Genomic DNA, 21,972 nt, shown 5'->3' with positions numbered 1-21,972 from the left:
CTGCTGGTCCTCCTATCACACGGATCTCTTCCCGCTCCGGGAGGTGTCCTGTCCTTTCGGAAGGATGGGGGAAGTGGAAAAGGGTCCACCTCTTCCCTGTACAAATAAACCTCTGCTGAGTTCATATCCTGGGGAGCGGAATGGCCGGATCCTAGCAGAGTTGATGACTTCACTACCCGGTAACATGTTTCTCCGGCCAGCTGGGAAAGGAGCTTTCATATCTCTGAAGGAACTGCCTGGCTTCCTCACCTAAAGACTTTCCCAGCTGTTTCCATCTTGGCAGGGCTGGAGGGCGGGTGAGGACTGAAGATTTCAGCCTCCCTAAGGAATGGGCGTTCCCTCCTGCCCCTGGTGAGATGTCCCCAGGCAGCCAGGGAACTTGGCTGGGGCGTTTTTCCATCTGTGAGTTAGTCTGTAAGGCAGTCGGGGTTGAATTGTGGGGGAGGGTGGGCTTCTCCCTTCCACCTGTTTCCTCTTGGTCACTAGAGGAGGGGTCTTCACTCCAATCCAGCTGACTCCAGCCTGTTTGGCAAACAATTAAGCCATGACTCTAGCCACCTGGTGCAAGTAGAAAAGCCCTTGCAGCAATGTATGTCTTGCTATGCTGGCTCTGCAGGGATTTAATAAGGGATGCCTCCTTGTCCGTTTAGTCTGGCATCTCGCCAGTGCCCTGCTGGATCAGACCATTGGTCCATCTACTTGGACATCTTGCTGACACCTTACGTGTGGGAAGAAGATGATACCTCCATATAATGCACCCTCCTGTTGGCTTGCCCAGTGTCTAATACGCACACAGCTCTGAGTCCAGGGATCACTGCGTTGACAGTCTGTAACTTGAAAGATTGTTTGAGGCATAAAACAAGAACTTCCATTCTGAATTTATGGACTGGGGGGGAAGGGTCGGGCTGGAGAGAGAGAAATCCAGCCCGTGTCAATCAGCACGTTTCACTGAAAACATTAGGACTTCTTTTTGGTCAAACACCATGCTCCTCATTCAATAGCCAGGCTTGGTAAGAAGAATAAAGTATCAGATTCCCCATCTGCTCTGGGGAAGGAAATTACATTGTCCCCTTTCTAGTGAGAATGGTGCTTAAACATGCTTTGCTGGGAAGGTGCTACATGGTTCCCTTGGCCAGTGTAGGCCAGGACTTAATGGGCAATGGGGCTAACGCTGGACATGGTTTGTGGTTATGGGGACCAAAATCCGGGCAGAGGGGTTTTGTGGGCATGACAGGATGGAGATGGAGATTTTTGCAATGAAATAACCCTTGGCAAATCCATGTATGCAATGACTCTGCATTCCTTGGTGCAATCCTTTCCATGGCTGATCCTGTCCAAGTCCCTGCCGTCTGTCCATTACCAGCCCCATTTTCTGTATCCCCTTCCCTGGGCTATTTCCTTAGCAACTACTACCTCAGTGCAGCCACGCCAGGTCAAGACGCGAGAGCTGCACGTTCCCAGCCGTACTGATGGGAATGGAGGTTTCCACGTTTTCTTTCCTTTCATTGTTCTCTTGTGTGTTGCTATTTAATGAGCCGTAAGTTTGTTTTCCGGCTCTGCTTTGGAGAGTTGTGTGTGGTGGCACCTTGGTTCCTCTTGGGATCAGACAAGGAAGGGTACAGGTGCCATGCGTCAAGTTGTATTTTAGCCAGTGCTGCGATTGCCCAATATTTTGGCTTATTTATCATGATATTGCATTGAAAATCTATCCTCTTTTCCCACTATTCCCTGCCCCCCATCTTTATCCAACTTTCCAGAAGGTGCTGATGGAGGCAGAATAGCATGGAACAGCCCTTCAGCATCTGCCTGTTGTTTCTAATTTCTTCTAAAAATGTATGATTGTATTTGACTGATTTTTCTGTAAAAGCTAAAGAGGAAAAATATCTCTCAGATAATTCTGTTGTCCCTGCTGCCTGGAGTCCTGAATTCTGGATGCACACCCCTCTTCCCCAGACTGGAAAGGCTCTGTGCATATACGCCCTGAAGATCATCCCCTCCACCCCAACCCAGGGCCAGCCAAAGGGGGAAGGAAAATACCTGCAGCCTCACAACCCCCTTCCACTGTTCACCTGAGGAGGCAGCACAGAGATCCCACTCCCTGCTGCCACATATCCTATCACAGACTGGCCACGTGGTACCGCTGCTACTTTACGTCCTTCCTAGGACAGATTAGGTGCTACTGTAATAGAAACCCTTCCCAAGAGAGATTCCCTCATTGTGCTAGGTGCTGTACAAACAAGTGAAACAATGACCGTCCCTGTCCCAGGCAGTCCATGTCTTGTCATTTTAGATTGTAACCAGCGGATAAAAGAGACAGTCAGTGGGGGAACAGTAAAGCAGGCGTGTTATGTGGAAATCAGTGGTTAGAGCTGGCCACCAGCCTAACCTGTGTCAGATGACAGCGTCTTTTAGGCATCACAGGAGAGGTGAATTGTAAAGAGGACAAAGGCGTTGGCTCTGGACCTTGCTAGGGAGTGTTTCACGTGTGTAAGGGGCAGCGTGTGTGAAAGCACAGCAGTGCTCATAGGAGAATCTGACATGCAGGGGGTCAAAGACAAAAGTGCAGACAAAGCAAAGACAGGATCCACCTTGCCATAAGCTACTTGACTTGATAGGCAAGGCAGGGCTAAATCATGAAGGGCCATAGAGTTGTAGACAAGGCGTTTGTGAGTGATGCAGTGGAGAGAGGTTCAGGGGTGCTGTGGTCCGGATGAGAAGCCAGGAAGATGACTCTAGTTGCAGTTTTTTTGAATGACTGTAAGAGGAGCAGCATTAGAGCAGTTGTATCCAGCGTTTTGAGGTGCAAGATGACAAGGGCTGGGACAAGAACTTTGGCAGTGTGCATGGGCGGAAAAGGGCAGAGCTCGTTAACATTATGCAGAGGAAGCAGCAGCTAGATTTAGATTTAGATTGTTGGTGTCAGTCCAGAGTGGTTGATCTGAATGGGGTTACTCCAGGCTGACACCAGCCTAACTGAGATCAGGAGCTGGGCTTGTGCGTGACCATCTCTGTGCAGCTTATGGGGCTCTGAAGCATGTGGTTCTCAGGCCTGCTCAGACACAGCAATAGACAGGAAGGCTCCTTCGCCATCAGTTGCTTCCTGGCAGCCTTCTGTGTCGTCCACAGGGCATCCCATGTGCAAAGCTCCCAGACTCTAGCACACGGAGGATCATCTGGGAGGAGATGGCTTGTAATGAAAAGGAGGTTCAGTTGCTGGCTGTGGGCTGGGTGAGTCCCTTGTGGGCACTTGTGCATATATTCATCAGATTCCTCATTGGACAAGGACACTGACTGGAACCAGTGGGATACTGAGACCCCGCCTCATGCATGGGGCTGGTGCGTGTACGCACTGCCCACCCCAGTCTCTCCACACATGCTGTCCTTGTGTGCGCCACTTTCTGCCCTGGAGACCTTTCTGTGTTTCCCTAGAGGTCACTACCATGATCCCAAGCCAGCCTCTCAGGAAGGTCTGAGCCAGTTAGCCTGTGAACGAGCCGTGTAGTGTGGCAGCTGGCACTGGCTGTGCCCCTGATTAGACCACTCATCATTGCCACTCATTTGGGGCTTAGCAGTTGGGTTTGTGGGGGACACATCTGTAGGTGTGGATGGTACAGATCAAACCACAAACCAAGGCGCTGGCCACTTGTGGTTAGTCAGGATCCCACGGCATTTCCCCACAAGTATGGGTGCTAATCCTGGGGTCCTGGCTAGCTTCCAGTTTGGCTAACTGTAGCCTGCTGGCCTAAATTCACTCTGGGGAAGTCACTGCTCCCTTCACTTCCCTAAAAGTTGTTGCATTACTGGCTTAGAATGGCTGCCACATTCCTCCCCAGAGGCAGCTGCATTTCAGTGATCATTGAAGTGATCCCTGCATGCATGGGGTGCAGTGTAGAGGCTAGAGCAGATTACTGGGATTGGGAGTCCTGGGTTCTTGTTCCCAGCTCTGTCGCTGACTCACTGTGCAGTCTTGGTCAAGTTACTTCATTTCTTTGTACCTGAGTGTTTTTTCCCAATTAATCAATTGGGGATAACCCTTTCCTAGCCCACAGGGGAGCTGTGCGGCTTAGCTGTTGAAGTGCTTTGAGGTCCTCAAGTGGAAGACACTGGATACACTCAGCATAGACTGTAGTCTGTGAAGTGCTTTGGGACCCTTTGGGTTGTAAGGTGCTCCAGAAATGTAAGGGATTGTTCTCACCGAAGAGGACGGGGTGAATGAAAGCCACCTAGGTTTGTCTACATCGCAAATGAAGGAGTGATTGTAAGCATGCCTGTGCTAGCTTTAATCTAACTAGCCAGGGTAACAATAATAGCGTGGACGTGGCAGTGCCGACTTCCGTATGGGCTAGCAGGTGGAGTAGAAGCCTGCCAGTGCGCCACCACATCTGCACTACTGTTGTTACCTATGCTAGCTAGATTGGGTGTGCTGTTTGTGCTACGATCACCCCTTCATATGCAGTGCGGACCTACCCTTTGATGTCTGTGTCCCTCTCCTATCCTGCTCTGTGTCACCTTCCAACGTCCCAAGTTCCTATGAGGCTTCAAATCTCTCCTGAGTGGTTAAATTCTCCGCCCTTCAGAGAGGACATGCTTTATCCTCCTTGCAATCTAATAGTCATAGCAATTGCTGATATGGCCAGGGAGATTAATTTAAGCTCCAAGACCAAATCAAGGCATGACTTCTCCTCTGGGATTGTTCCAAGCAGGTAGGAGGAGAGCTAGGCAATCCATGGTAGGGTTAAACTGGCCGCCCTGTTTCCATCCCTGCCTTGAGCTGTGGGTGAGCTGCACGTAGCTAAAGGCAGTGCCAGCAGCTGTGCCATCGAAGCCGGTTTGTTGGCTTATCAGCAGCCTCCCCCTGTTTGTTTTCTCAGAGCCTGTGCACACTCCTACTTTGTACTCTTAGACTAATAGCACAAGAGCACGTGTTCTTTCCCGCATCACCTTTTTAACCTTTTCATGACTACCATCTCAACAGGCTTGTGGCCCAGCAGCCAAAGAACTGGGCTGGAGATGCTTGCATCCCAAGCGCTGGGACGCATGGAGTGTCCTGCACTGAGGCACCCTTGGGCAGAGTGGGAGGGGGAGGGACAGGTCCCATGTCATGGACTCACGTGAAAGGATTGTTCCATGAGGCTGTGCTTTCCAGGTGCACCCGGTATGCAGGTTGCTGCTGGAGACCATGTTTTTTCACTCTGAACCTCATGCAACTTGCAGTGAGGGAGGGTCCGCAATCACAGAAGCGTAGGGCTGGAAGACACCTTGAGAAGTCATCAAGTCCAGCCCCCTGCACTGTGGCAGGACCAAATAAACTTAGACCATCCCTTACAGGGGTTTGTCCAACCTGTCCTTACAAACCTCTTTGATGGGGATTCCACGGCCTCCCTTGGAAGCCTGTTCCAGAGCTTAACTATCCTGAGTTAGAAAGTTTTCCTAATATCTAACTAAAATCTCCCTTGCTGCTTCTTGCCCTACACTCAGTGGATATGGAGGGCAGTTGATTGTTGTGCTTTTTACAATAGCCCTTAACATATCTGAAGACTTATCGGGTTCCCCCTTAGTCGTCTTTTCACAAACATGCCCAGTTTTTTTAACCTTTCCTAATAGGTCAGAATTTCTAAACCTTTTCTCATTTTTGTTGTTCTCTGAACTCTCTCCAGTTTGTCCACATCTTTCCTAAAGTGTGGCACTCAGAACTGGACACAGCACTCCAGCTGAGGCCTCGCCAGTGGTGAGTAGAGCAGCACAATTACGTCCTGTGTCTTACATACAACGCTCCTGTTAATACACCCCAGAACATTAGCTGAATATTTGCAATTGAATCACATTGTTGACTCTCATTCACTGTGATCCACTATAACCCCCAGATCCTTTTCAGAAGTACTACCACCTAGCCAATTATTCCCCGTTTTGTAGCTGTGCTTTTGATTTTCTTCCCTCCTAAGTGTAGTACTTTGCACTTGTCTTTATAGAATTTCCTGTTGTTGATTAAAGATCAATTTTTCAATTCAAGGTCATTTTGAATTCTAATCCTGCCCTCCAAAGTGTTTGCAATATTGGTGTCATCTGCAGATTTTATAATCTCCATTTCATTATCCACGTCATTAATGAAAAGAGTGAATAGTATTGGACCCAGCATAATCTACTGTGGGACCCCGTTAGATACCCCTTCCCAGTTTGACAGTAAACCATTGATAACTACTCTTTGACTAGTCTTTCAAACAGTTGTGCCCCACCTTAAAGTAATATCATCTAGACCACATTTTCCTAACTTGCTTATGAGAATGTTATGTGGGACTGTGTCAAAAGCCTTACAAAAACCGAGATATATTTTACATATGCTGCTTCCCCCATCCACGAGGCCAGTAACCCTGTCGAAGAAGGAAATTAGGTTGGTTTGGTATGATTTGTTCTTGACAAAAATCGGACTGGCTATTCCTTGACTTTATTATTCTCCAGGTGCTTACAAATTGATTGTTTAATAATTTGTTCCAGTATCTTTCCAGGTATCAAAGTTAAATTGACTGGTCTATAATTCCTCGGGTCCCCTTTGTTCCCCCTTTTAAAGATAGGTACTACGTTTGCCCTTCTCCAGCCCTCTGGGACCCCTCCCGTCCTTCAGGAGTCCTCAAAGATAATTGCTAACAGTTCCAAGATTGCTTCAGCTAGTTCCTTAAGTACCCTAGGCTGAATTTCATCAGGCCTTGCTGACTTGAATACATCTTATTTATCTCAATATTCTTTAGCCTGCTCTTTCCCTGTTTTGGCTTGCATTCCTTCCCCCTTGGTGTTAATATTAATTGTGGTGAGTATCTGGTCACCATTACACCTTTTGAGTAAAGACTGTAACAAAATAGGTAATGAACACCTCAGCTTTCTTGGTGTCACTGGTTATTAGCTCTCCTTCCCCGCAGAGTCAAGGATCTACTCTTCCTTCATCCAATGGAGGAGCACGTTTCATGGGACGTATTGGCTGGAGGCAGAGGTTTCATTGAACGAGTCCCTTTCTTTGGATGTGGCAGGGGCTGTTTTCTCAGCACTGGCGCTGTGTCCGTGGCAGAGGGGAGGGCTTGCTGAAGGGACTCATTTCCAAGAGTGTGCGTGCATTCACTACCCCAGCTAAACACTTATGAGCCACTCTGAAGTCATCTTTACCTGATGGATACTGGTTAGAAAGGAGGAATGAACATTCTGCCCCGTGACTGCACAGTGGCTGCTGTCTGAGGAATGAGCCACTGGTGTTGTCCAAAGCATTTCCATCTGTAGCACTAGGCAACTCAGTGAAACTCCCTTAGCCTGAACAGTTTCCCTGCTCAGCTCTGTTTGGAATTTCTTCCCCCCTCGCGAATCCAAGCTCCTTTCCCCTCTACAGACCCTGTTGGCCAGGCAGCCAGTAGTTGATAGGTTTATAACATCTGAAAGGTGCATCCGTGATTTCACAGGGCACGATGGGGTTGGGGTTGGGAGGATGCTTCATTTTTCGATCCCATGGCTGTGATGCCAGCAGCAGAAATGTACTGTTTCCAAACTGCCGAGCCTTCTGCCCTTTTGAGGCCATATCTAGCTTCCACCAAAGCCCACGCTGGACCTGGCATTAGTCAGTCCTTTGCCCAGAATACCATGGGGGCAGAGGGCATCAAGATCCAGTGAACAAAAGAGAGAGAGGTTGGTTTGCATCGACCACAGGCAGCAACAAGTGATTTCAGAGCTTTTGCAAATGCACTTTGGAATAGTTCAGTTCTATCCAGTTCAAAGTCTGAAGTCAAATGTTCCAGCAGAGAGAGGGAGGGTGTGTGTGTGTGTGTGTGTGTGTGTGTGTGTGTGTGTGTGTGTGTGTGTGTGTGTGTGTGTGTGTGTGTGTGTGTGTGTGTGTGTGTGTGTGTGTGTGTGTGTGTGTGTGTGTGTGTGTGTGTGTGTGTGTGTGTGTAGTGAAGGGTTAACCTTTAGGGGCAGATGGCGGGAGTGGAGTGTGACTCACTCCCCTGAGCGTGCCCACACAACACCAACTGACGGGCTGTCTGTCACACCCACCCCAGGAGTGATATGTGAGGACACACCTGTCTTGGCAGCGCTGGGTGGCGGCACCAGAGCCGTGGGCCAAGCGCCCAGAGGGAGGTAAATAAGAGTTCATGTTGGCACGCCTGCCAGAAACACAAGGGAGGTGCTCGCCCAGTCCTCTTCAGCAATCGACAGCCCTAGATCTGCCCATTCCTACTGCCTTGCTGATGGTCCTGAGACAACAGGTAGTTGGTGCCTTTGGGAAAGGTAGGTTGCAAGCCAAACTGGATGAAGAAGCATGTCAAACAGGTTATTAAGAGAAAGCAGACGGCCTGTAAGGAATGAAGGAAGGGATGGATCAGCAAAAAAAGCTAAAATAACCACCCCTTGGATGTCAGAAAGTGTAAGGAAGAAGTGAGAACCGCCAAAAGCCAAGCAGAGTTGGACCAGGGAAAGGAAATTAAAACCAACAGTAAAAGGTTCTTTAGCCATATAAGCAGAAAAGAAAAGAAGGAAAGAAGAAGTGAGACCGCTAAGTGCTGAGGACAGGACGGAGATTCAAGATCATCTAGGTATGCCCAATATCTAAACAAATACTTTGCCTCCATTTTTAATAAGGGTAATGAGGAGCTTGAGGGCAGTGGCAGGGTGGCATATGGAATCAGAAATTATCACATCTGAGGTGGAAGCTCAAAAAGCTTAATGGGGCCAAAGGAGGGGCCCCTGATAATCTCCATCCAAGAATATTAAAGGACCTGGCACATGAAATTGCAAGCCCAAAAGCAATGATTTAAAAAAAAAAAATAATCTGTAAACTTGGGCGTCAAACCCTATGACTGGAGAATTGCTAATATATTTATATTTAAGAAAGGGGGGGAAAAATGATCCAGGATACACAGGCCCATTAGTTTGACCTCAAAAGGTCTTAGGACAAATTTTGAAAGAGAAAGTAATTAAAGACAGAGCGGTAATTGGTTAAAAGACAACATGGTTTCACTAAAGGTAGATCATGCCAGACCGAGCTGATCTCTTTCTTTGAGAAGATAACTGATTTTCCAGACAAAGGAAATGCAGTAGATGCAGTTCCACATGGGAATTTATTAGTTAAACTGGAGAAGATGGGGATTAATACAAAATTTGAGAAGTGGGTAAGGAACTGATTAAAGGGCAGATTACAATGGCTCATGCTGAAAGGTGAACTGTCAGACTGGAGCGAATGGAGTTCCTCAAGGACTGGTCTTGGAACCAATGTTATTTAACATTTTCATTAATTACCTTAGCACAAAAAGTGGGACTGTGCTAATAAAATGTGTGGATGACACACGCTTGGCAGGTATTGCCAACATGGAGGAGAACTGGAATATCATATAAGATTATTTGGATGACCATGGAAACTGGAGTAATAGAAATAGGATGAAATATAATAGCACAAAGTGCAAGGTCAGGCACTTAGGGACTAACAACAAGAATTTTTGCTATAAGCTAGGGACTTATCAGTTGGAACGACAGAGGAGGAGAAAAACCTGGTGTGTTGGTTGGTCACGGGGTGACTAAGAGCCGCCAATGTGATGCAGCCATGAAAAAGACTTAATGCAATCCTCGGATGCGTAAGGTGAGGTATTTCCAGTAGAGATAAGGAAGTGTTATTACCATTCTACAATGCATTAATTAGTGAGAGCTTATCTGGATGAGTGTGTGCAGTTCTGGTCTCCCATGTTTAAGAAAGATGAATTCAAACTGCAGCAAGTGTGACGAAGGGCTACTAGGATAAGAGGAATGGAGAACCTACCTTATGAGAGGAGATTTGAGGAGCTTGACTTGCTTAGACTAACAAAAAAAAATGCTATGGGGAGATAGGATTGCTCTCTATAAATACATCAGAGGGATAAACACCAGGGAGGAAGAGGCATTATTGAAGTTAAAGGCCAGTGTTGGTACAAAAACAAATGGATATGAACGGGCCAAAAATCAGTTTACTCTTGAAATTAGGTGGAGGTTTCTAACCATGAGAGGAGTGAAGTTCTGGAACCGGTGGTGTACAGAGGGTCTCCGGCGCCTGGGGGCCAAGCCTACATTTGCTCCCCCCTGGTTTTACCCCCCTCTGCGGAGGGCAGAAGGTATCCTGGCACCACCCCACAGTTGCCCCAGGGAGGGGGGGTTTACTTGCAGGGGAGAGGGGCCATGAGGCACAGTGGGGGCACAAATGCAGGCTTGGCTCCACCGCCCCCACTCCCTGCACTTACCCGGCGGGCGGTGCCGCCTCTCCCGCTGCAGCCTGCTGCCGGCTTGGATGGGGTGGCCTCACCCCCATGGCCTGGGGAGAGGGGCTGGGCCGGCCCTTCATGACGTGTGGAGGGGAGGCGCTGAGGGGCACCCCTCGGAGCCTCCTGCGCCCTCCACCCCACACCTGTTGCAAAAGGCCAGCCCGGCACACCCCTCCCCCCCATACCTAACCCGCCACTCCAGCCCCACAGCCTGGCGCCGGCTCGGATGGGCTGACCTCAGCCCCCAGCCTGGGGGGAAGGGGCAGGTCACCAGGTCAGCCCTTCATGACAGGCGGAGGGCGCAGGAGGCTGAGGGGTGGCTGCTCCCGCTTCCACTCCTGCAGCCCCCCCCTTGCATTGTGAAGGGCCTGCCCAGCCCCCCTGCCAGGCTGGGGGGTGAGGCTGCCCCATCTGAGCCAGCGCTGGGATGCAGGGCTGGAGTGGCAGGTAAGTGTGCTCTGGGCCAGCCCTCCACAACGGGCGGGGGGCGCAGGAAGCTCTGCGCCCCTCAGGGCCTCCTCCGCCCTCCACCCCCTGCACATTGTGAAGGGCTGACCCGGTGCCCGCCCCCCGCAGGCCAGCGCCCAGGCCCCCCTCCCCGTCTGCCACCTCGGTACGCCACTGTCTGGAACAGCCTTCCTGGGAGAGTAGCGGGGGCATAAAACCTAACTTGTTTCAAGATTGAGCAAATATCTCCAACAGCCAGACCTGGGACCGTAGATGGGGAGGGCTCCGAGAGAATTCTTTCCCAGGTGTCTGGCTGGTGGGTCTTGCGCATATGCTCAGAGTCTAACAGAGCGCCATTTTTGGGATTGGGAAGAAATTTCCCCCCAGGTCAGATTGGCAGAGACCCCAGCAGGGTTTTCGCCTTCCTCTGCAGCGTGGGGCACAGTCACTTGCTGGTTCGAACTAGAGTAAATGGTGGATTCTCTGTAGCTTGAAGTCAAGATCTGAGGACGTCAGTAACTCAGCCAGAGGTTATGGGGCCTATGACAGGAGCAGGTGGGTGAGGTTCTATGGCCTGTGATGTGCCGGGGTTCAGACTGGATGATCACGACGGTCTCTTCCGGCCTTGACGTCTATGAGAGAATCCAAGCCAAGGCCAAGCTCCCTTTGAAAAGGGCACCGTTTCGATGGGCACATGGACCATAACTACGTAACCAGTTGGATGGAGCTCTCTTCCTGTCTGCCTCTCGGCAACGAGTGAGATCACGGGTGCTCACTGGCTAACCCTAAGGGCTCGTTTTGCCCAAGCAAGACAGGGGTAGGAGGGCTAACAGCTGTGAGAGATTCAGACCTCGGGCAGAGTAGGGCGTGTGAGCAGAGTAAAGGAAAATGCTGTCTTAGAGCAGAGCTCTGGGGAAAGAAACAGGGTGAGGGACCTTGGGTCTGATAGGGGAACTGGGGGCTCGGGGCACACAGGGCACTTGTAACATGGACAGAAAGATGACCACAAATGGGTATAAATAACCCACTGGAATGGGCAAATTCTAGAGGTGTCCTGTGTCTCTGCAGTGAGTGGTTTCCATGGGGGGTGGGGTTATTCCCTGGGCACCAAGTGAAATTCAGCACAAGGTCCGTCTCAATTGTCACAGGGCGGATTCTGTCCCAGACTCTCCCCATGTCTTTCTCTTGTCCATTACTAATCTCCCTGGGCCCTTTCTCTGCTCCATTTCACCCTCAGCAGCTCTTGGGATGAGGGCTGGAGCGCAGGTCCCGCTTGCCCTCCCAGTGTGTTTGGGAAGGTCAGCGAGGGGCAATGAATTTGCAGGTATCTCCCCCCAGAGATGGGTGAGTTGATAGCTCTGGGATTCCCACTGGGTCTCGTCTGGGCTTTCGCAGTGAATCTTTCCTGGATTTGAGCCTGTTCTCTGGTGGAGATGGGAGCCACACAGTGTAAGAGTGAGTCTGGCCTGGAGGGTTTCAGCCCTGGATGAAGGGCTTGGGGAAACCAAAGGGGAGGAACTGAGCTGTGAGGTCCCTCGGAAAGGTCAGGCAACCACATCACAGGGGCACTGCAGGCCACTCACCAGAACACACAGCCCACAGGCTTTGCAGATGTTTCCCAGCAAGAGGCCTGCCCAGTCCTGTGGTCTTGGGGGCCAGTGGCATGCCTCCCAAATAGCCGGCTCTCAGAGAGCACTCTGCATGGGAACCCTGCCCACCACACTCCAAAATATCACCGTGGGAACCGGCCCCTGCATCTCTCAGCACGATGGGGAAATGGGCCAAACGATAAGCGGGACCAGGCACTGACAAGTCTGGGCCTTGGGTCTCTCCTCAGAGCTTCTAGCTTGTGACGAGTATAAACAGGCTGGCGGGGAGTGAGACAGGCAGAGAACTGGGGGGTGAGGGGGGGAAGGGTGTGTATGGGTGGAAGGGAGGGAGGAGAGATATATTAGAGGGAATCTGGGAGACGGGTGTGAGAGGTGGGGCGGTGTGTCCACTGCATGAACTCACAGCTGGTTTGCTTGCCCAGAGACATCAAGCACCACACAAGGTATTGCTGGGACGGGGGTGCATTTCCCAAGTTCAGTACCTCAGTCATGCCTGTAAACTCTGCCCCTGTAATAGCACGTGCGGAAGGCTCCTTGTGGATCTCTATGCCCCTTGGACAGGCCTGTGTCCTGTTTGTGTCTCACATGCCTCTCATGGGGAGGAGGTTTGAACATATGCGGATTTTAGACAATGTCCCGTTCTCCACCCCTTGTTAGCCAGTCCCTATGGCAGATGCCCCAGGCCAGGATTGGGGCACAAACCTCTGGGGACTGGAAATCTGTCCCCTCCCCATCTCCTCTGCTGTTTCCAGTTAAGCCCTTTGAATGAAAGGATGTGACGACAAAACTCCCTGCCCATGAACTGGTTATCAGGGCCTCTCTTCCCTGAGCTGCTATTTAGTGCTTGACTGAATCTTCAGGTCCCTCCTGAGAACCAGAACCAGAGCCAGGCTTGGGCCAACGCCTCCATGCTCCAAACTGGGGCAAGCGATGGCTCCAGGTCAGAACTCAGTGCTTCAGGCCCTTCCCTGCTCTGAACCCCACTTCTTGCACAAAGCTCTGGCTGTGGATGGCGCAGAGAAGCAGCTGAAGGCCAGAATGTTAGGCTGACTTCCTCAGTTTCTTCTTCCCCTTCAGTCTCTGGCCCTCTACTGAAGTCTCTCTTCCCCTCCCTTCTCTAGCTCACAGCCCCTTTCTCCAACTCCACCCCCATCTTTTTCTCTCTTCTGTCAGTCACACCCCCTTCCCCTTCTGTCAGTCACACAAGGGGTCTTGGAGTCAGGATGCCAGGGTTCTATTCCCAGCTATGCCACCAACTTTCTGATTTAGGGCAAGTCATTTCTCCTCTCTGTGCCCTGTAAAATGGGGGTGAATTCTGCATTTACTTCCCAGGAAGGATGTGAGCTGTAATTCATTAATGTCTGGGAGGTGCCTCGATCCACTTGGGTGGAAAGTGCTAAAGAAGTGCAAGTTATAACCACTTCCTTCTTTTCGCTCCCCCAGCTGCATTCCAGCACTGATCCCCCAGTCCTCTCTTAGCACCTCTTGGAGCTTCCCACTGTGTGGTATCCCGGTTAGGAGCTATCAGGCACTCCAGAATGAGGAACTAATTTGAGGAATTCTCCTCTGTGCAGAGAGTTAAATCTCAGGAATTCTGCATTACAGATGTTGACAGCTGCACCCCTGGGGAGGGAGGGGAGAGAAGCTTACCTCATCGCAGCTCCACTTTTCAGTCCAGGCATCTCCAGGCCATTTCCCTCGGCGATGCTGTAATGGAATTCCAGGGGCAGGGGACTGTTTGAACTGTGATTGCTGCTAACCTCCAAAAACAAGTCCACTAGGCCCCTAGGACGCTCCTGCTTGTTTCAGTGGAGGGCAAGGACCAGCAACGCTCTGTGAAGAAAGAGCAGTGGCTTCCAGTGTGCAGTCAGGATGTTGGATGGGCTATTGCCACTGCTTTGGTGTTGCCCCACGGATCAGGCACCTGTTTCCAGGTTTGAATGGGATCCCTTCTGGGATGCTGTTTGAAGAGTCTGTGGAGCTCTGTGGATGGCTCAGTGCATCCGGCTTGGCTGAGATTAAATTGTTTTCTGCAGAGAGTTTGTTGAAAAGTTTGGGGTTGAAGTAAAAAGAGAGTACGGTCCTTTTTTTTATCCTTTTGGTGGATGTGTGCTCTCTCTTTCATTTCATCACAGCTCCAGCTGTTGTCTCATTTGCACCTGGAAGAGCCTCCCAGTTATCTTACGCCAACACCGCCTGCCATTTTAAAAACAATAAATAAAATCTCCTGACTCACCTCTTCTGCTAAACGTTTGAAGTAGAGTCACCTACTGTATCTACCTGCCCATTGCCTGTCCCTGTAGCTCTGTACGAGACCCACCTGGGCCTTTGCAGAGTAAGCCTCTTGTTATGTCTTGCTGAGAGTGCTGTGCATGCAACAAATAATCGTGTGTTTAGAATTTTTAAAGATCCCATTTTTGGGGCAGACATTTTCCCTTCAATAACCCTCCCTTCCAGTGTCAGGCATCAGCTGAAGTGGATGGATATAAACTCGTATTACAATTAAGTTCCTACAACATGGGGGATCTTTTCAAACATATTTATAAGATCTGATTAAGGAGACAGTGACGAACACTTGAGGCTCAAGTGTAGCCTTGGCATGAAGCTTGAACGCAGATGCAGGTAACCCATGAAGTAAGAATTAAACATGCCCCCTCCTGCTGTGAACTGAAACTCAACAGCACAAGAACCAGAGAGGGGAGCTGACCTGCCTAGTTCCTCCACCCAAACGGCCTATAGGGCAAAAAGTAAACACAGCACATAAATGGGGTGAAGTAAATGAATGATTGATTGACAGGCATTCTGTGGCTCCAGTCAGCACGGATGTAAAGTTCAGTTTGAGTCATTTAAGATGCTGTTTTTGGTAAAAACAGATAAGGGAACATTTATCTGTTATATCTATAGTTTTTATCTTGACCATCCCCTTTTAAAATCCCCAACAGCATACAAATCACAGCCTTTCCTGCTCCCCCCTCCCACCCCCACTTGTTTTAGGAACAATTCCAGAACATTAAGCTAGACAGCATGCGGGCTACTTGTTACAGAAGCATGCTGCTTTCCTGGCTTCTTCTTGCTATTAAAGAGCAATTTGCTTTGAGAGTGACTCTGTAAAACTGGCATCGGGGTTCCATGTTTGTCTCTGTGACTCAGATCAGATATGGCCAGTTTACAAGTAAAATATTTTTTTTTTAATTGGCAGTCCTGCAAACTCAGCCTGGGATCTGAAAGGTAAGCTGGACTCTTTTCTTCTCTTGCATCATCACCAGGAAAAAATGTCCTGGGGCCAAGTGATCCCCTCGGTGAATCTTGTGCAATCTGACAGCCATCAATGAGGGTGCACACGTGTCACTGACGGGAATTTAGTAAGTAACTCTCAGGGTGATGCACAAGTACGAACTGAATCCTTAGCTATGCTGGCTCTGCAGGGCTAATGGAGGGAGGAAAGTAAAAACTTGGTTTTGTTCTTTACATCAGCAGTTCTGGCTAAACATCCCTGGGAAGCAGGTCCTTTGAGTAAGGAGATGTCACGTCTATGTAGACACTCTTCAGCATCGAACTGCTCATTAATGTTTGCCTAGTGCTTTGAAGATGAAAAATCCCTAGACTAGCTAAATTATTCTGATTCCATCTAAACCTTGCCAGTCTCTTCTCTGCTATGGGGACTAGTTAAACTAGTCACAAGTCCTTTTCAAACAGTGGTGTGAAGACCATTTTGCATGAATTAACCTACTTACAAAACATTTTAAATGGCAATAATTAACCCAAAGAAAACCGCAATTACTTGGTTTCCTTTTCATTATAATTTGCATAAGTAAATGAGTTCCTCTCTCACTCTGCTCTCTTTCCCTAGTGAGGGTCGTCTTTCCTGCCACAACAGTACATCTTTATTTCGTATGGCATCTTCCATACAAACTTCACAGGGAATCTGTGAGAGGGAGAAAAAAAAATCTTAAAAAATGGAGAGGAGGAAATACAGGGGGGCTGGCAGAGATGTCTGGAGTTTCAAGGGAAGAGGCGCTCTCTCCAGCAATGCATGATTGACCAAGCAAATTCTATCCATGCTTTGGCCAATTATTCCACCCTAAATTAAGAGAGTGGCTGTTTTAGGGCCCAAATTTCCCATACAGAACAAAACAAGAACTCAGTGAAATATAAAACACTGTCATGGGCTTGTCTGAGAGTCATAGTGGATCACAAGCTAAATAGGAGTCAAGAGTGTAACACTGTTGCAAAAAAAGCAAACATCATTCTGGGATGTATCAGCAGGAGTGTTGTAAGCAAGACACGAGACGTAATTCTTCCGCTCTACTCTGCGCTGGTAAGGCCTCAGCTGGAGTATCGTGTCCAGTTGTGGGCGCCACATTTCAGGAAAGATGTGGACAAATTGGAGAAAGTCCAGAGAAGAGCAACAAAAATGTTTAAAGGTCTAGAACACATGACCTATGAGGGGAGATTTGAAAAAATTGGGCTTGTTTAGTCTGGAGAAGAGAAGACTGAGGTGGGGACATAACAGTTTTCAAGTATATAAAAGTTTGTTACAAGGAGGAGGGAGAAAAATTGTTCTCGTTAACCTCTGACAATAGGACAAGAAGCAATGGGCTTAAACTGCAACAAGGGTGGGTTAGGTTGGACATTGTGAAAAACTTCCTGACTGTCAGGGTAGTTGAACACTAGAATAAATTGCCCAGGCAGATTGTGGAATCTCTGTCATTGGAGATTTTTAAGAGCAGGTTAGACAAACACCTGTCAGGGATGGTCTAGATAATACTTAGTCCTGCCCTGAATGCAGGGAACTGGACTAGATGACCTCTCGAGGTCCCTTCCAGTCCTATGAGTCTATATGTGGCCATTTTGAAAGTGAAATGGACCCTCGGGGAAGTGGCGTGGTGCAGTGAGGGACCCAACCTGACAACTGATTGCAGGGGAACGCAATAGGCAAAAACTGGTCTAGAAATCATTGATTCTCCACCTCCTCCCCTTAACTACCTTGTCCTCTTCGTTTAATTCTTATTTAGCAAATACATTCCAGAGATTTTAATCTGCTCTCTAACCCCCAGAGGAGAATAAAATGCCCTGTTTCTATGTGGGAGGAAAGAATTAATTTGAATTCATTGCTGGAGAGATTTGGGAGCTTAATTCATCAGTTGTTGATGGAGGGCAGGGGTCCTCTTCCTGCCTATAGTTCTCCACTCACACTCCAGATTCTCCACAGGGGGGTGGGCTAGATTAAGGGAATGTGGGAGACAATACAATTCTTACATTCATAACCTGTGACCTTAGCCTCTGCCCTCACAGTAAAAATGCCAACCATCTGGTCCGTGGGCCATTCCCTGGCAGCTAGGAGCGGGTAAGAAGCTCAGGGGCGGAAGCAAAAGGTCCCAGCTCGACACTTTCCAGGCAGCAGACTCTATAAATGGAGCGTCCTCAGAGGGCAACTGAGCAGAGGGGCCATCCCGTTGGGCGAAGGCGATCGGCTAGATCCTGCTGCTCCCACTCCACGTAATGGGAGCTTGAGGGACTGTGGAGATGCTGGAGATGGGGTGTGTTGGGCAGTGGTGGCAGAGGGAAAGGAGGAAGAAAGGACTGCTGAGATAGAGCCAAGTCGGGTACGCGCAGGTCAATGCAGAAGAAGCTGGAGTGAAAGAAGACGACAAAGGGATGGGTCAGGTGCTGTCCTGCTCACAAGGAGGTCAGTACAGAGGGTTGGGGGACAGCTCTGTCCTGTCCACACACAGGATGCTTTAGAAAGGGCTGCTGGACGTGCTCCAGTGCACAAACAGGAGCGTGGGATGGGATGGGGAAAGGGAAAGGCTGAACCCAATTTGCAGGAGAGTCTCAAATTTCTCATGGGACCGCAGGGTCTGCCATGGTCTGAGAGTGTGAGGGGATTTGGGGGCTTAAATCCCTCTCTCCCTGAAGCTGTGGATGGTCTGCAAGGAGCAATCTGAGGGAGAAATTAAGCATTGTCCTGCAGACACAGATAGGCTGCTCCAGAAAGAAATTCAGGAAGTGACCAGAGTAGAGCAGATGGACCTGGGGCTTGTTGGGTTAGCTCAATGTGGGGCTGCTCCGCTTTGGTGAACTGAAAAGGTGAAAATTCAGCTGAGCTGCTCCGTGTTCTCTCTGGAGTACGGGCTAGGCAGGCAGGGTACTGTGGCATCTCTGAACTCGAGCAAGGGGAGGTATTTCCTCCGGCTACGAGTGGGTTCTTTTAATTCTTCAGGCCAGTCCTTGACCTCTTTCTATAGCCCTCTGTCTAACTGCACTTGCTGTATCACTGATCCGACTATGCAAATGTAGCAGGTGTGATCTCCGGGGGTAATCAGTGGTACAGGCAGTGTGTACAAAATGCTAGTTGCACCCCAGCTATGGACATCTGTTCTCCCACAGACCTTGAGTTTTCTCAGTTCCTCATCAGAGAGCGGCACGTGTGATCCCTGTCTCAGCTGAGGCCTTGTTGGGTCCCCTCTCCTGCTCAAGTGGTATAAGTTCTCCGGTGCAGCCTGCATTCATCATGCCATGAGCAGTTCTGCACTGACAGTTTCCTCTTCTCTCTACAGAGCTCCTGGGATCAGCCAAGAGACTGAATGTGAATTACCAAGACGTGGACGGGTGAGTGTTTCCCGAACCTTCTCATTCAGTCTCAGTAATACACTGGCATGAGCAGGTGGTGCCTCTAGGCCAAAACCATCCCTGGCTGTACTTGGTGGCTGGTTTAGGGCTGGTTTAACAGTAACAGGACAGTTGGTGGGTTTGCTGTAGTGTGTCCTCTCGCATTACTGACCAGAGATGCCCATTCTGTATATTCTCCAGCTTGCTAAAGCCCTCCCCTGCCTTGGACAACCTTCCAACTCTGGAGATGGGTGCAGTATGGCGCCTGCCAGCAGCAGAGCCCCTGGGGTGCCTTGCAGAACTCCCAAGGAGCCCTGTCAGGAGGGGCATTAATTCCCAGGGCCGTGCCCGTTCCCTCTTCTCCTTGAATGTGTTTTACAGGCTCCCTTGGAAATCAGTCTCTAGCCTGATCCTTTATTTGCATTCCACCCCATCTCCAACATCTGATGTTAAAAGACCAGATGAGATCGCTCAGTGAGAACATACCTGCCTGTCTCACCACTTATGATGAAATCCAAGCACTTATCCACCATGATATTAAGAGTTAAGAAAACCACAAATGTTAACCTGTCAATATAACAAACACACACACTATTCTTATCAAGTGTAAAGAGATTTCTTCACCACCTTAATTCTGATCCATAGAGTGGTGGCAATGTTTTATATATTTGTTACCTAATTTCAGTACCTACACCTTTTCTTTTAAGGGACTCTGTTAAATGAGAAACACTGTCAGTCAGTACATTTATCACTTGACCACTAGGATTTTTTGGTAAAGGGCTAACAATGGTTCTTGAGAACGATATAGCTGAATAGGAAAAGTGTAGCAATAAATAAGTTATTGATTTATGGTAAAGATGTATGCGTGTGGGTTTGTGTTTGAGGCTGATCAGTCTGTGTCACACCCATTATATATGTACACAGGAATGTTCCCTTTTCCTGAAGGGTTTTGTGTGATTGTTTTGAAATCGGTGATGAAAGAATCATATTTCTTTTGGGTTAGAGATAAGGTGCAGATAGTGTGATGAGTCATGCATTTCTTCATACTTGATAAGAACATTGTGTGTGTGCTCTCCTAGGAGAGCAGTGTAAGGCTTATGACGTCCTTAACTATACTCTTCCTTGCTTGGGGTTTGTAAACAGTGGGGGAAGTGTGAGTTTATTTAGTAACCTTAAGCTGGTTTTTTTGAAACAAAGTTGTTTTGGTTTTTGGAATTTCCCAGCTTTTTATTTTGTCCTCCTCCTTCCCTTCTGCCTTACTTTTAAATGGGTAAATGGAGACAAGGGTTTCAAATTTGACATCCGGAGGTGGACAGATCACTCAATGGTTAAGGAAGGAAAAGCGCTGGCCAAAGCAGTAGCAGCTCCAGGGGGGGCCTGCTGTGGTGAGGACACACCTGCAGAGATGTGCACCTTCATCTGTCAGCCCCGGGCTGCCCCGCTGTGGGAGTATCTGTGGGGTGGGATGCACACAAGCTCCTGCAGAGCACGGAGATGGGATGTGGCCCACATGGGCTCGCGCTGGGCCTGAACCCTGCCCTTCCCTCTCGCCCCCTCCCCGTGAGCGCGCAGCCTTTGAACGTAGCAGGGGAAAATTCCGCGCCAGTCCCCGAGCGCGAAGAAAGCGAAGCTGACTCTGAGCTCTCAGTTCCCAGGCTGCTTCCCGTCGGCGCTGAGCTCCTTTGGTCAGACACAGCCCTTCACATGAATGAAGCAGCCTGGAGCAGGGGGAGCACAGGGGAAGGAGGGAGTGCGCTAGACAAACAGGCCTCTTTCACAGCCCTGCAACACAGGGCTCATTCATTCTGCCTGGCCTCACACACTCTGCCATGGGCTTCTGACAGGGGGAGAGCCAGCCATGCTGGCAGTGAGACTGCAACAGTTGGGGCAAGCGAGGGAGGGGGGTTAGGCCAGGACACACACCAGGCCCGAGAATAGCCTGGAAAACCTGTCCCCTGGCCAAACCTCTCCAGTGCTGGGTTTTCTGCCTGCTCGTCCTGCCTCTGCCCAGAGAGCAGAGACGGCCCCAGCTGTCTATACAAGAACTCTTCTAATTCCCCCAGCCCTGCTGGTTCCCTCTGTACAGTGTACGCAGTGGCATTGTTCAGGTGAGGGACATTCCCACAGTGATAAGACTCCTCAGCACCTACTGCACATAGACCTCTTCTTTCACGAGCCGCTTGAAAACAGCCGTGAACCCTTAGGAAGCAAGGAGGTGTTTTCTCCCCATTTTGCTGACCAGGAAACTGAGGCTCGGAGAGGCAACTTTCCCAAGGCTCAGCGTCAGGGCCGACTGGAGACCCACAGAGTCTGTGAGCGCAGCGGCAGGCAGATCGGCAGAGGTCCTGCTCTGACCAAGGGCTCTTAGAGACGGTCGAAAGCTGGATTTGGAAGCAGTTGCCTCTCAGAGTGGGGGATTGTTGGGAGTTTAGTGAGAGCTGGGCCAGGTCAGGCTGGTCAGAAGTGGAGAGCTGTAAATAGAAATGGGTTTGGAGGAGGGGGGAGAGATAGCATGCACTGTTTGGACTGGGAGAGCTTTCCAGGGAACGTGTCTGTGTGTGTGTGGGGGGGGGAAATAGTTTGCTCGAATGACCAAGTCAGTCCCATCTAACTCAAGGCATTTGACTGAGGGGTTAATGGCTTTTTGGAGAAGCTGCATCTCCTCCCGGGAGCTGTGTGCTATGGGCCTCTGTCTAAACTTCCCACTGACAGCAGCAGAAGAGGTGGTGGAGTAAGAGAGCAAGGCCTGGCTGGTGTCATCAACCATGTAGCGAGGGTGCCAGGTCTCAGCACGTCTCCATCATGTGTCTGATGCCAGCTTGCTCTGGGCTCTCATGGGACAGTCACCGGATCTCCAGGAGCCAATGCAAGATGCTTGTTGGGGGAAGAGTCCTGCCAGCTATGCCATGCCAAACTCCTCCTGGGCAGAGCCCTGCTGAACTCCGGGACCTGGTGTGTTTAATAAGTAGAGGCTGATGGAGAACTGGGGTTTGCCCCTGTGTGACCAGGAACTGTGGGATGGCCTGAGCTGTGGAGCCGCCTAA

General features: G+C 49.7%; 1 protein-coding gene across 7 annotated transcripts in view; it reads left to right on the top strand.

Moving 5' to 3' along the window:
• The window catches only part of CASKIN2 (CASK interacting protein 2), an 82,148-nt gene that overhangs the window by 43,265 nt on the left and 16,911 nt on the right, over positions 1–21,972 (top strand). For 6 of the 7 annotated variants that reach the window (XM_067547546.1, XM_067547549.1, XM_067547551.1 and 3 more), the window contains exon 3: positions 18,877–18,928. In XM_067547546.1, coding sequence (XP_067403647.1) covers positions 18,877–18,928 — 52 coding nt within the window. Of the gene's footprint in view, positions 1–7,888; positions 8,568–18,876; positions 18,929–21,972 lie in introns of those variants that run through there. The other variant, XM_067547552.1, reaches the window with a different exon arrangement.

The sequence above is a fragment of the Emydura macquarii genome, unplaced genomic scaffold (assembly GCF_026122565.2).
Source record: "Emydura macquarii macquarii isolate MOO-44397 ecotype Brisbane River unplaced genomic scaffold, CSIRO-AGI_Emac_v2 contig_1230, whole genome shotgun sequence".
Lineage (NCBI taxonomy): Eukaryota > Metazoa > Chordata > Testudines > Chelidae > Emydura > Emydura macquarii.
This window is presented reverse-complemented; position numbering and strand designations above follow the sequence as displayed.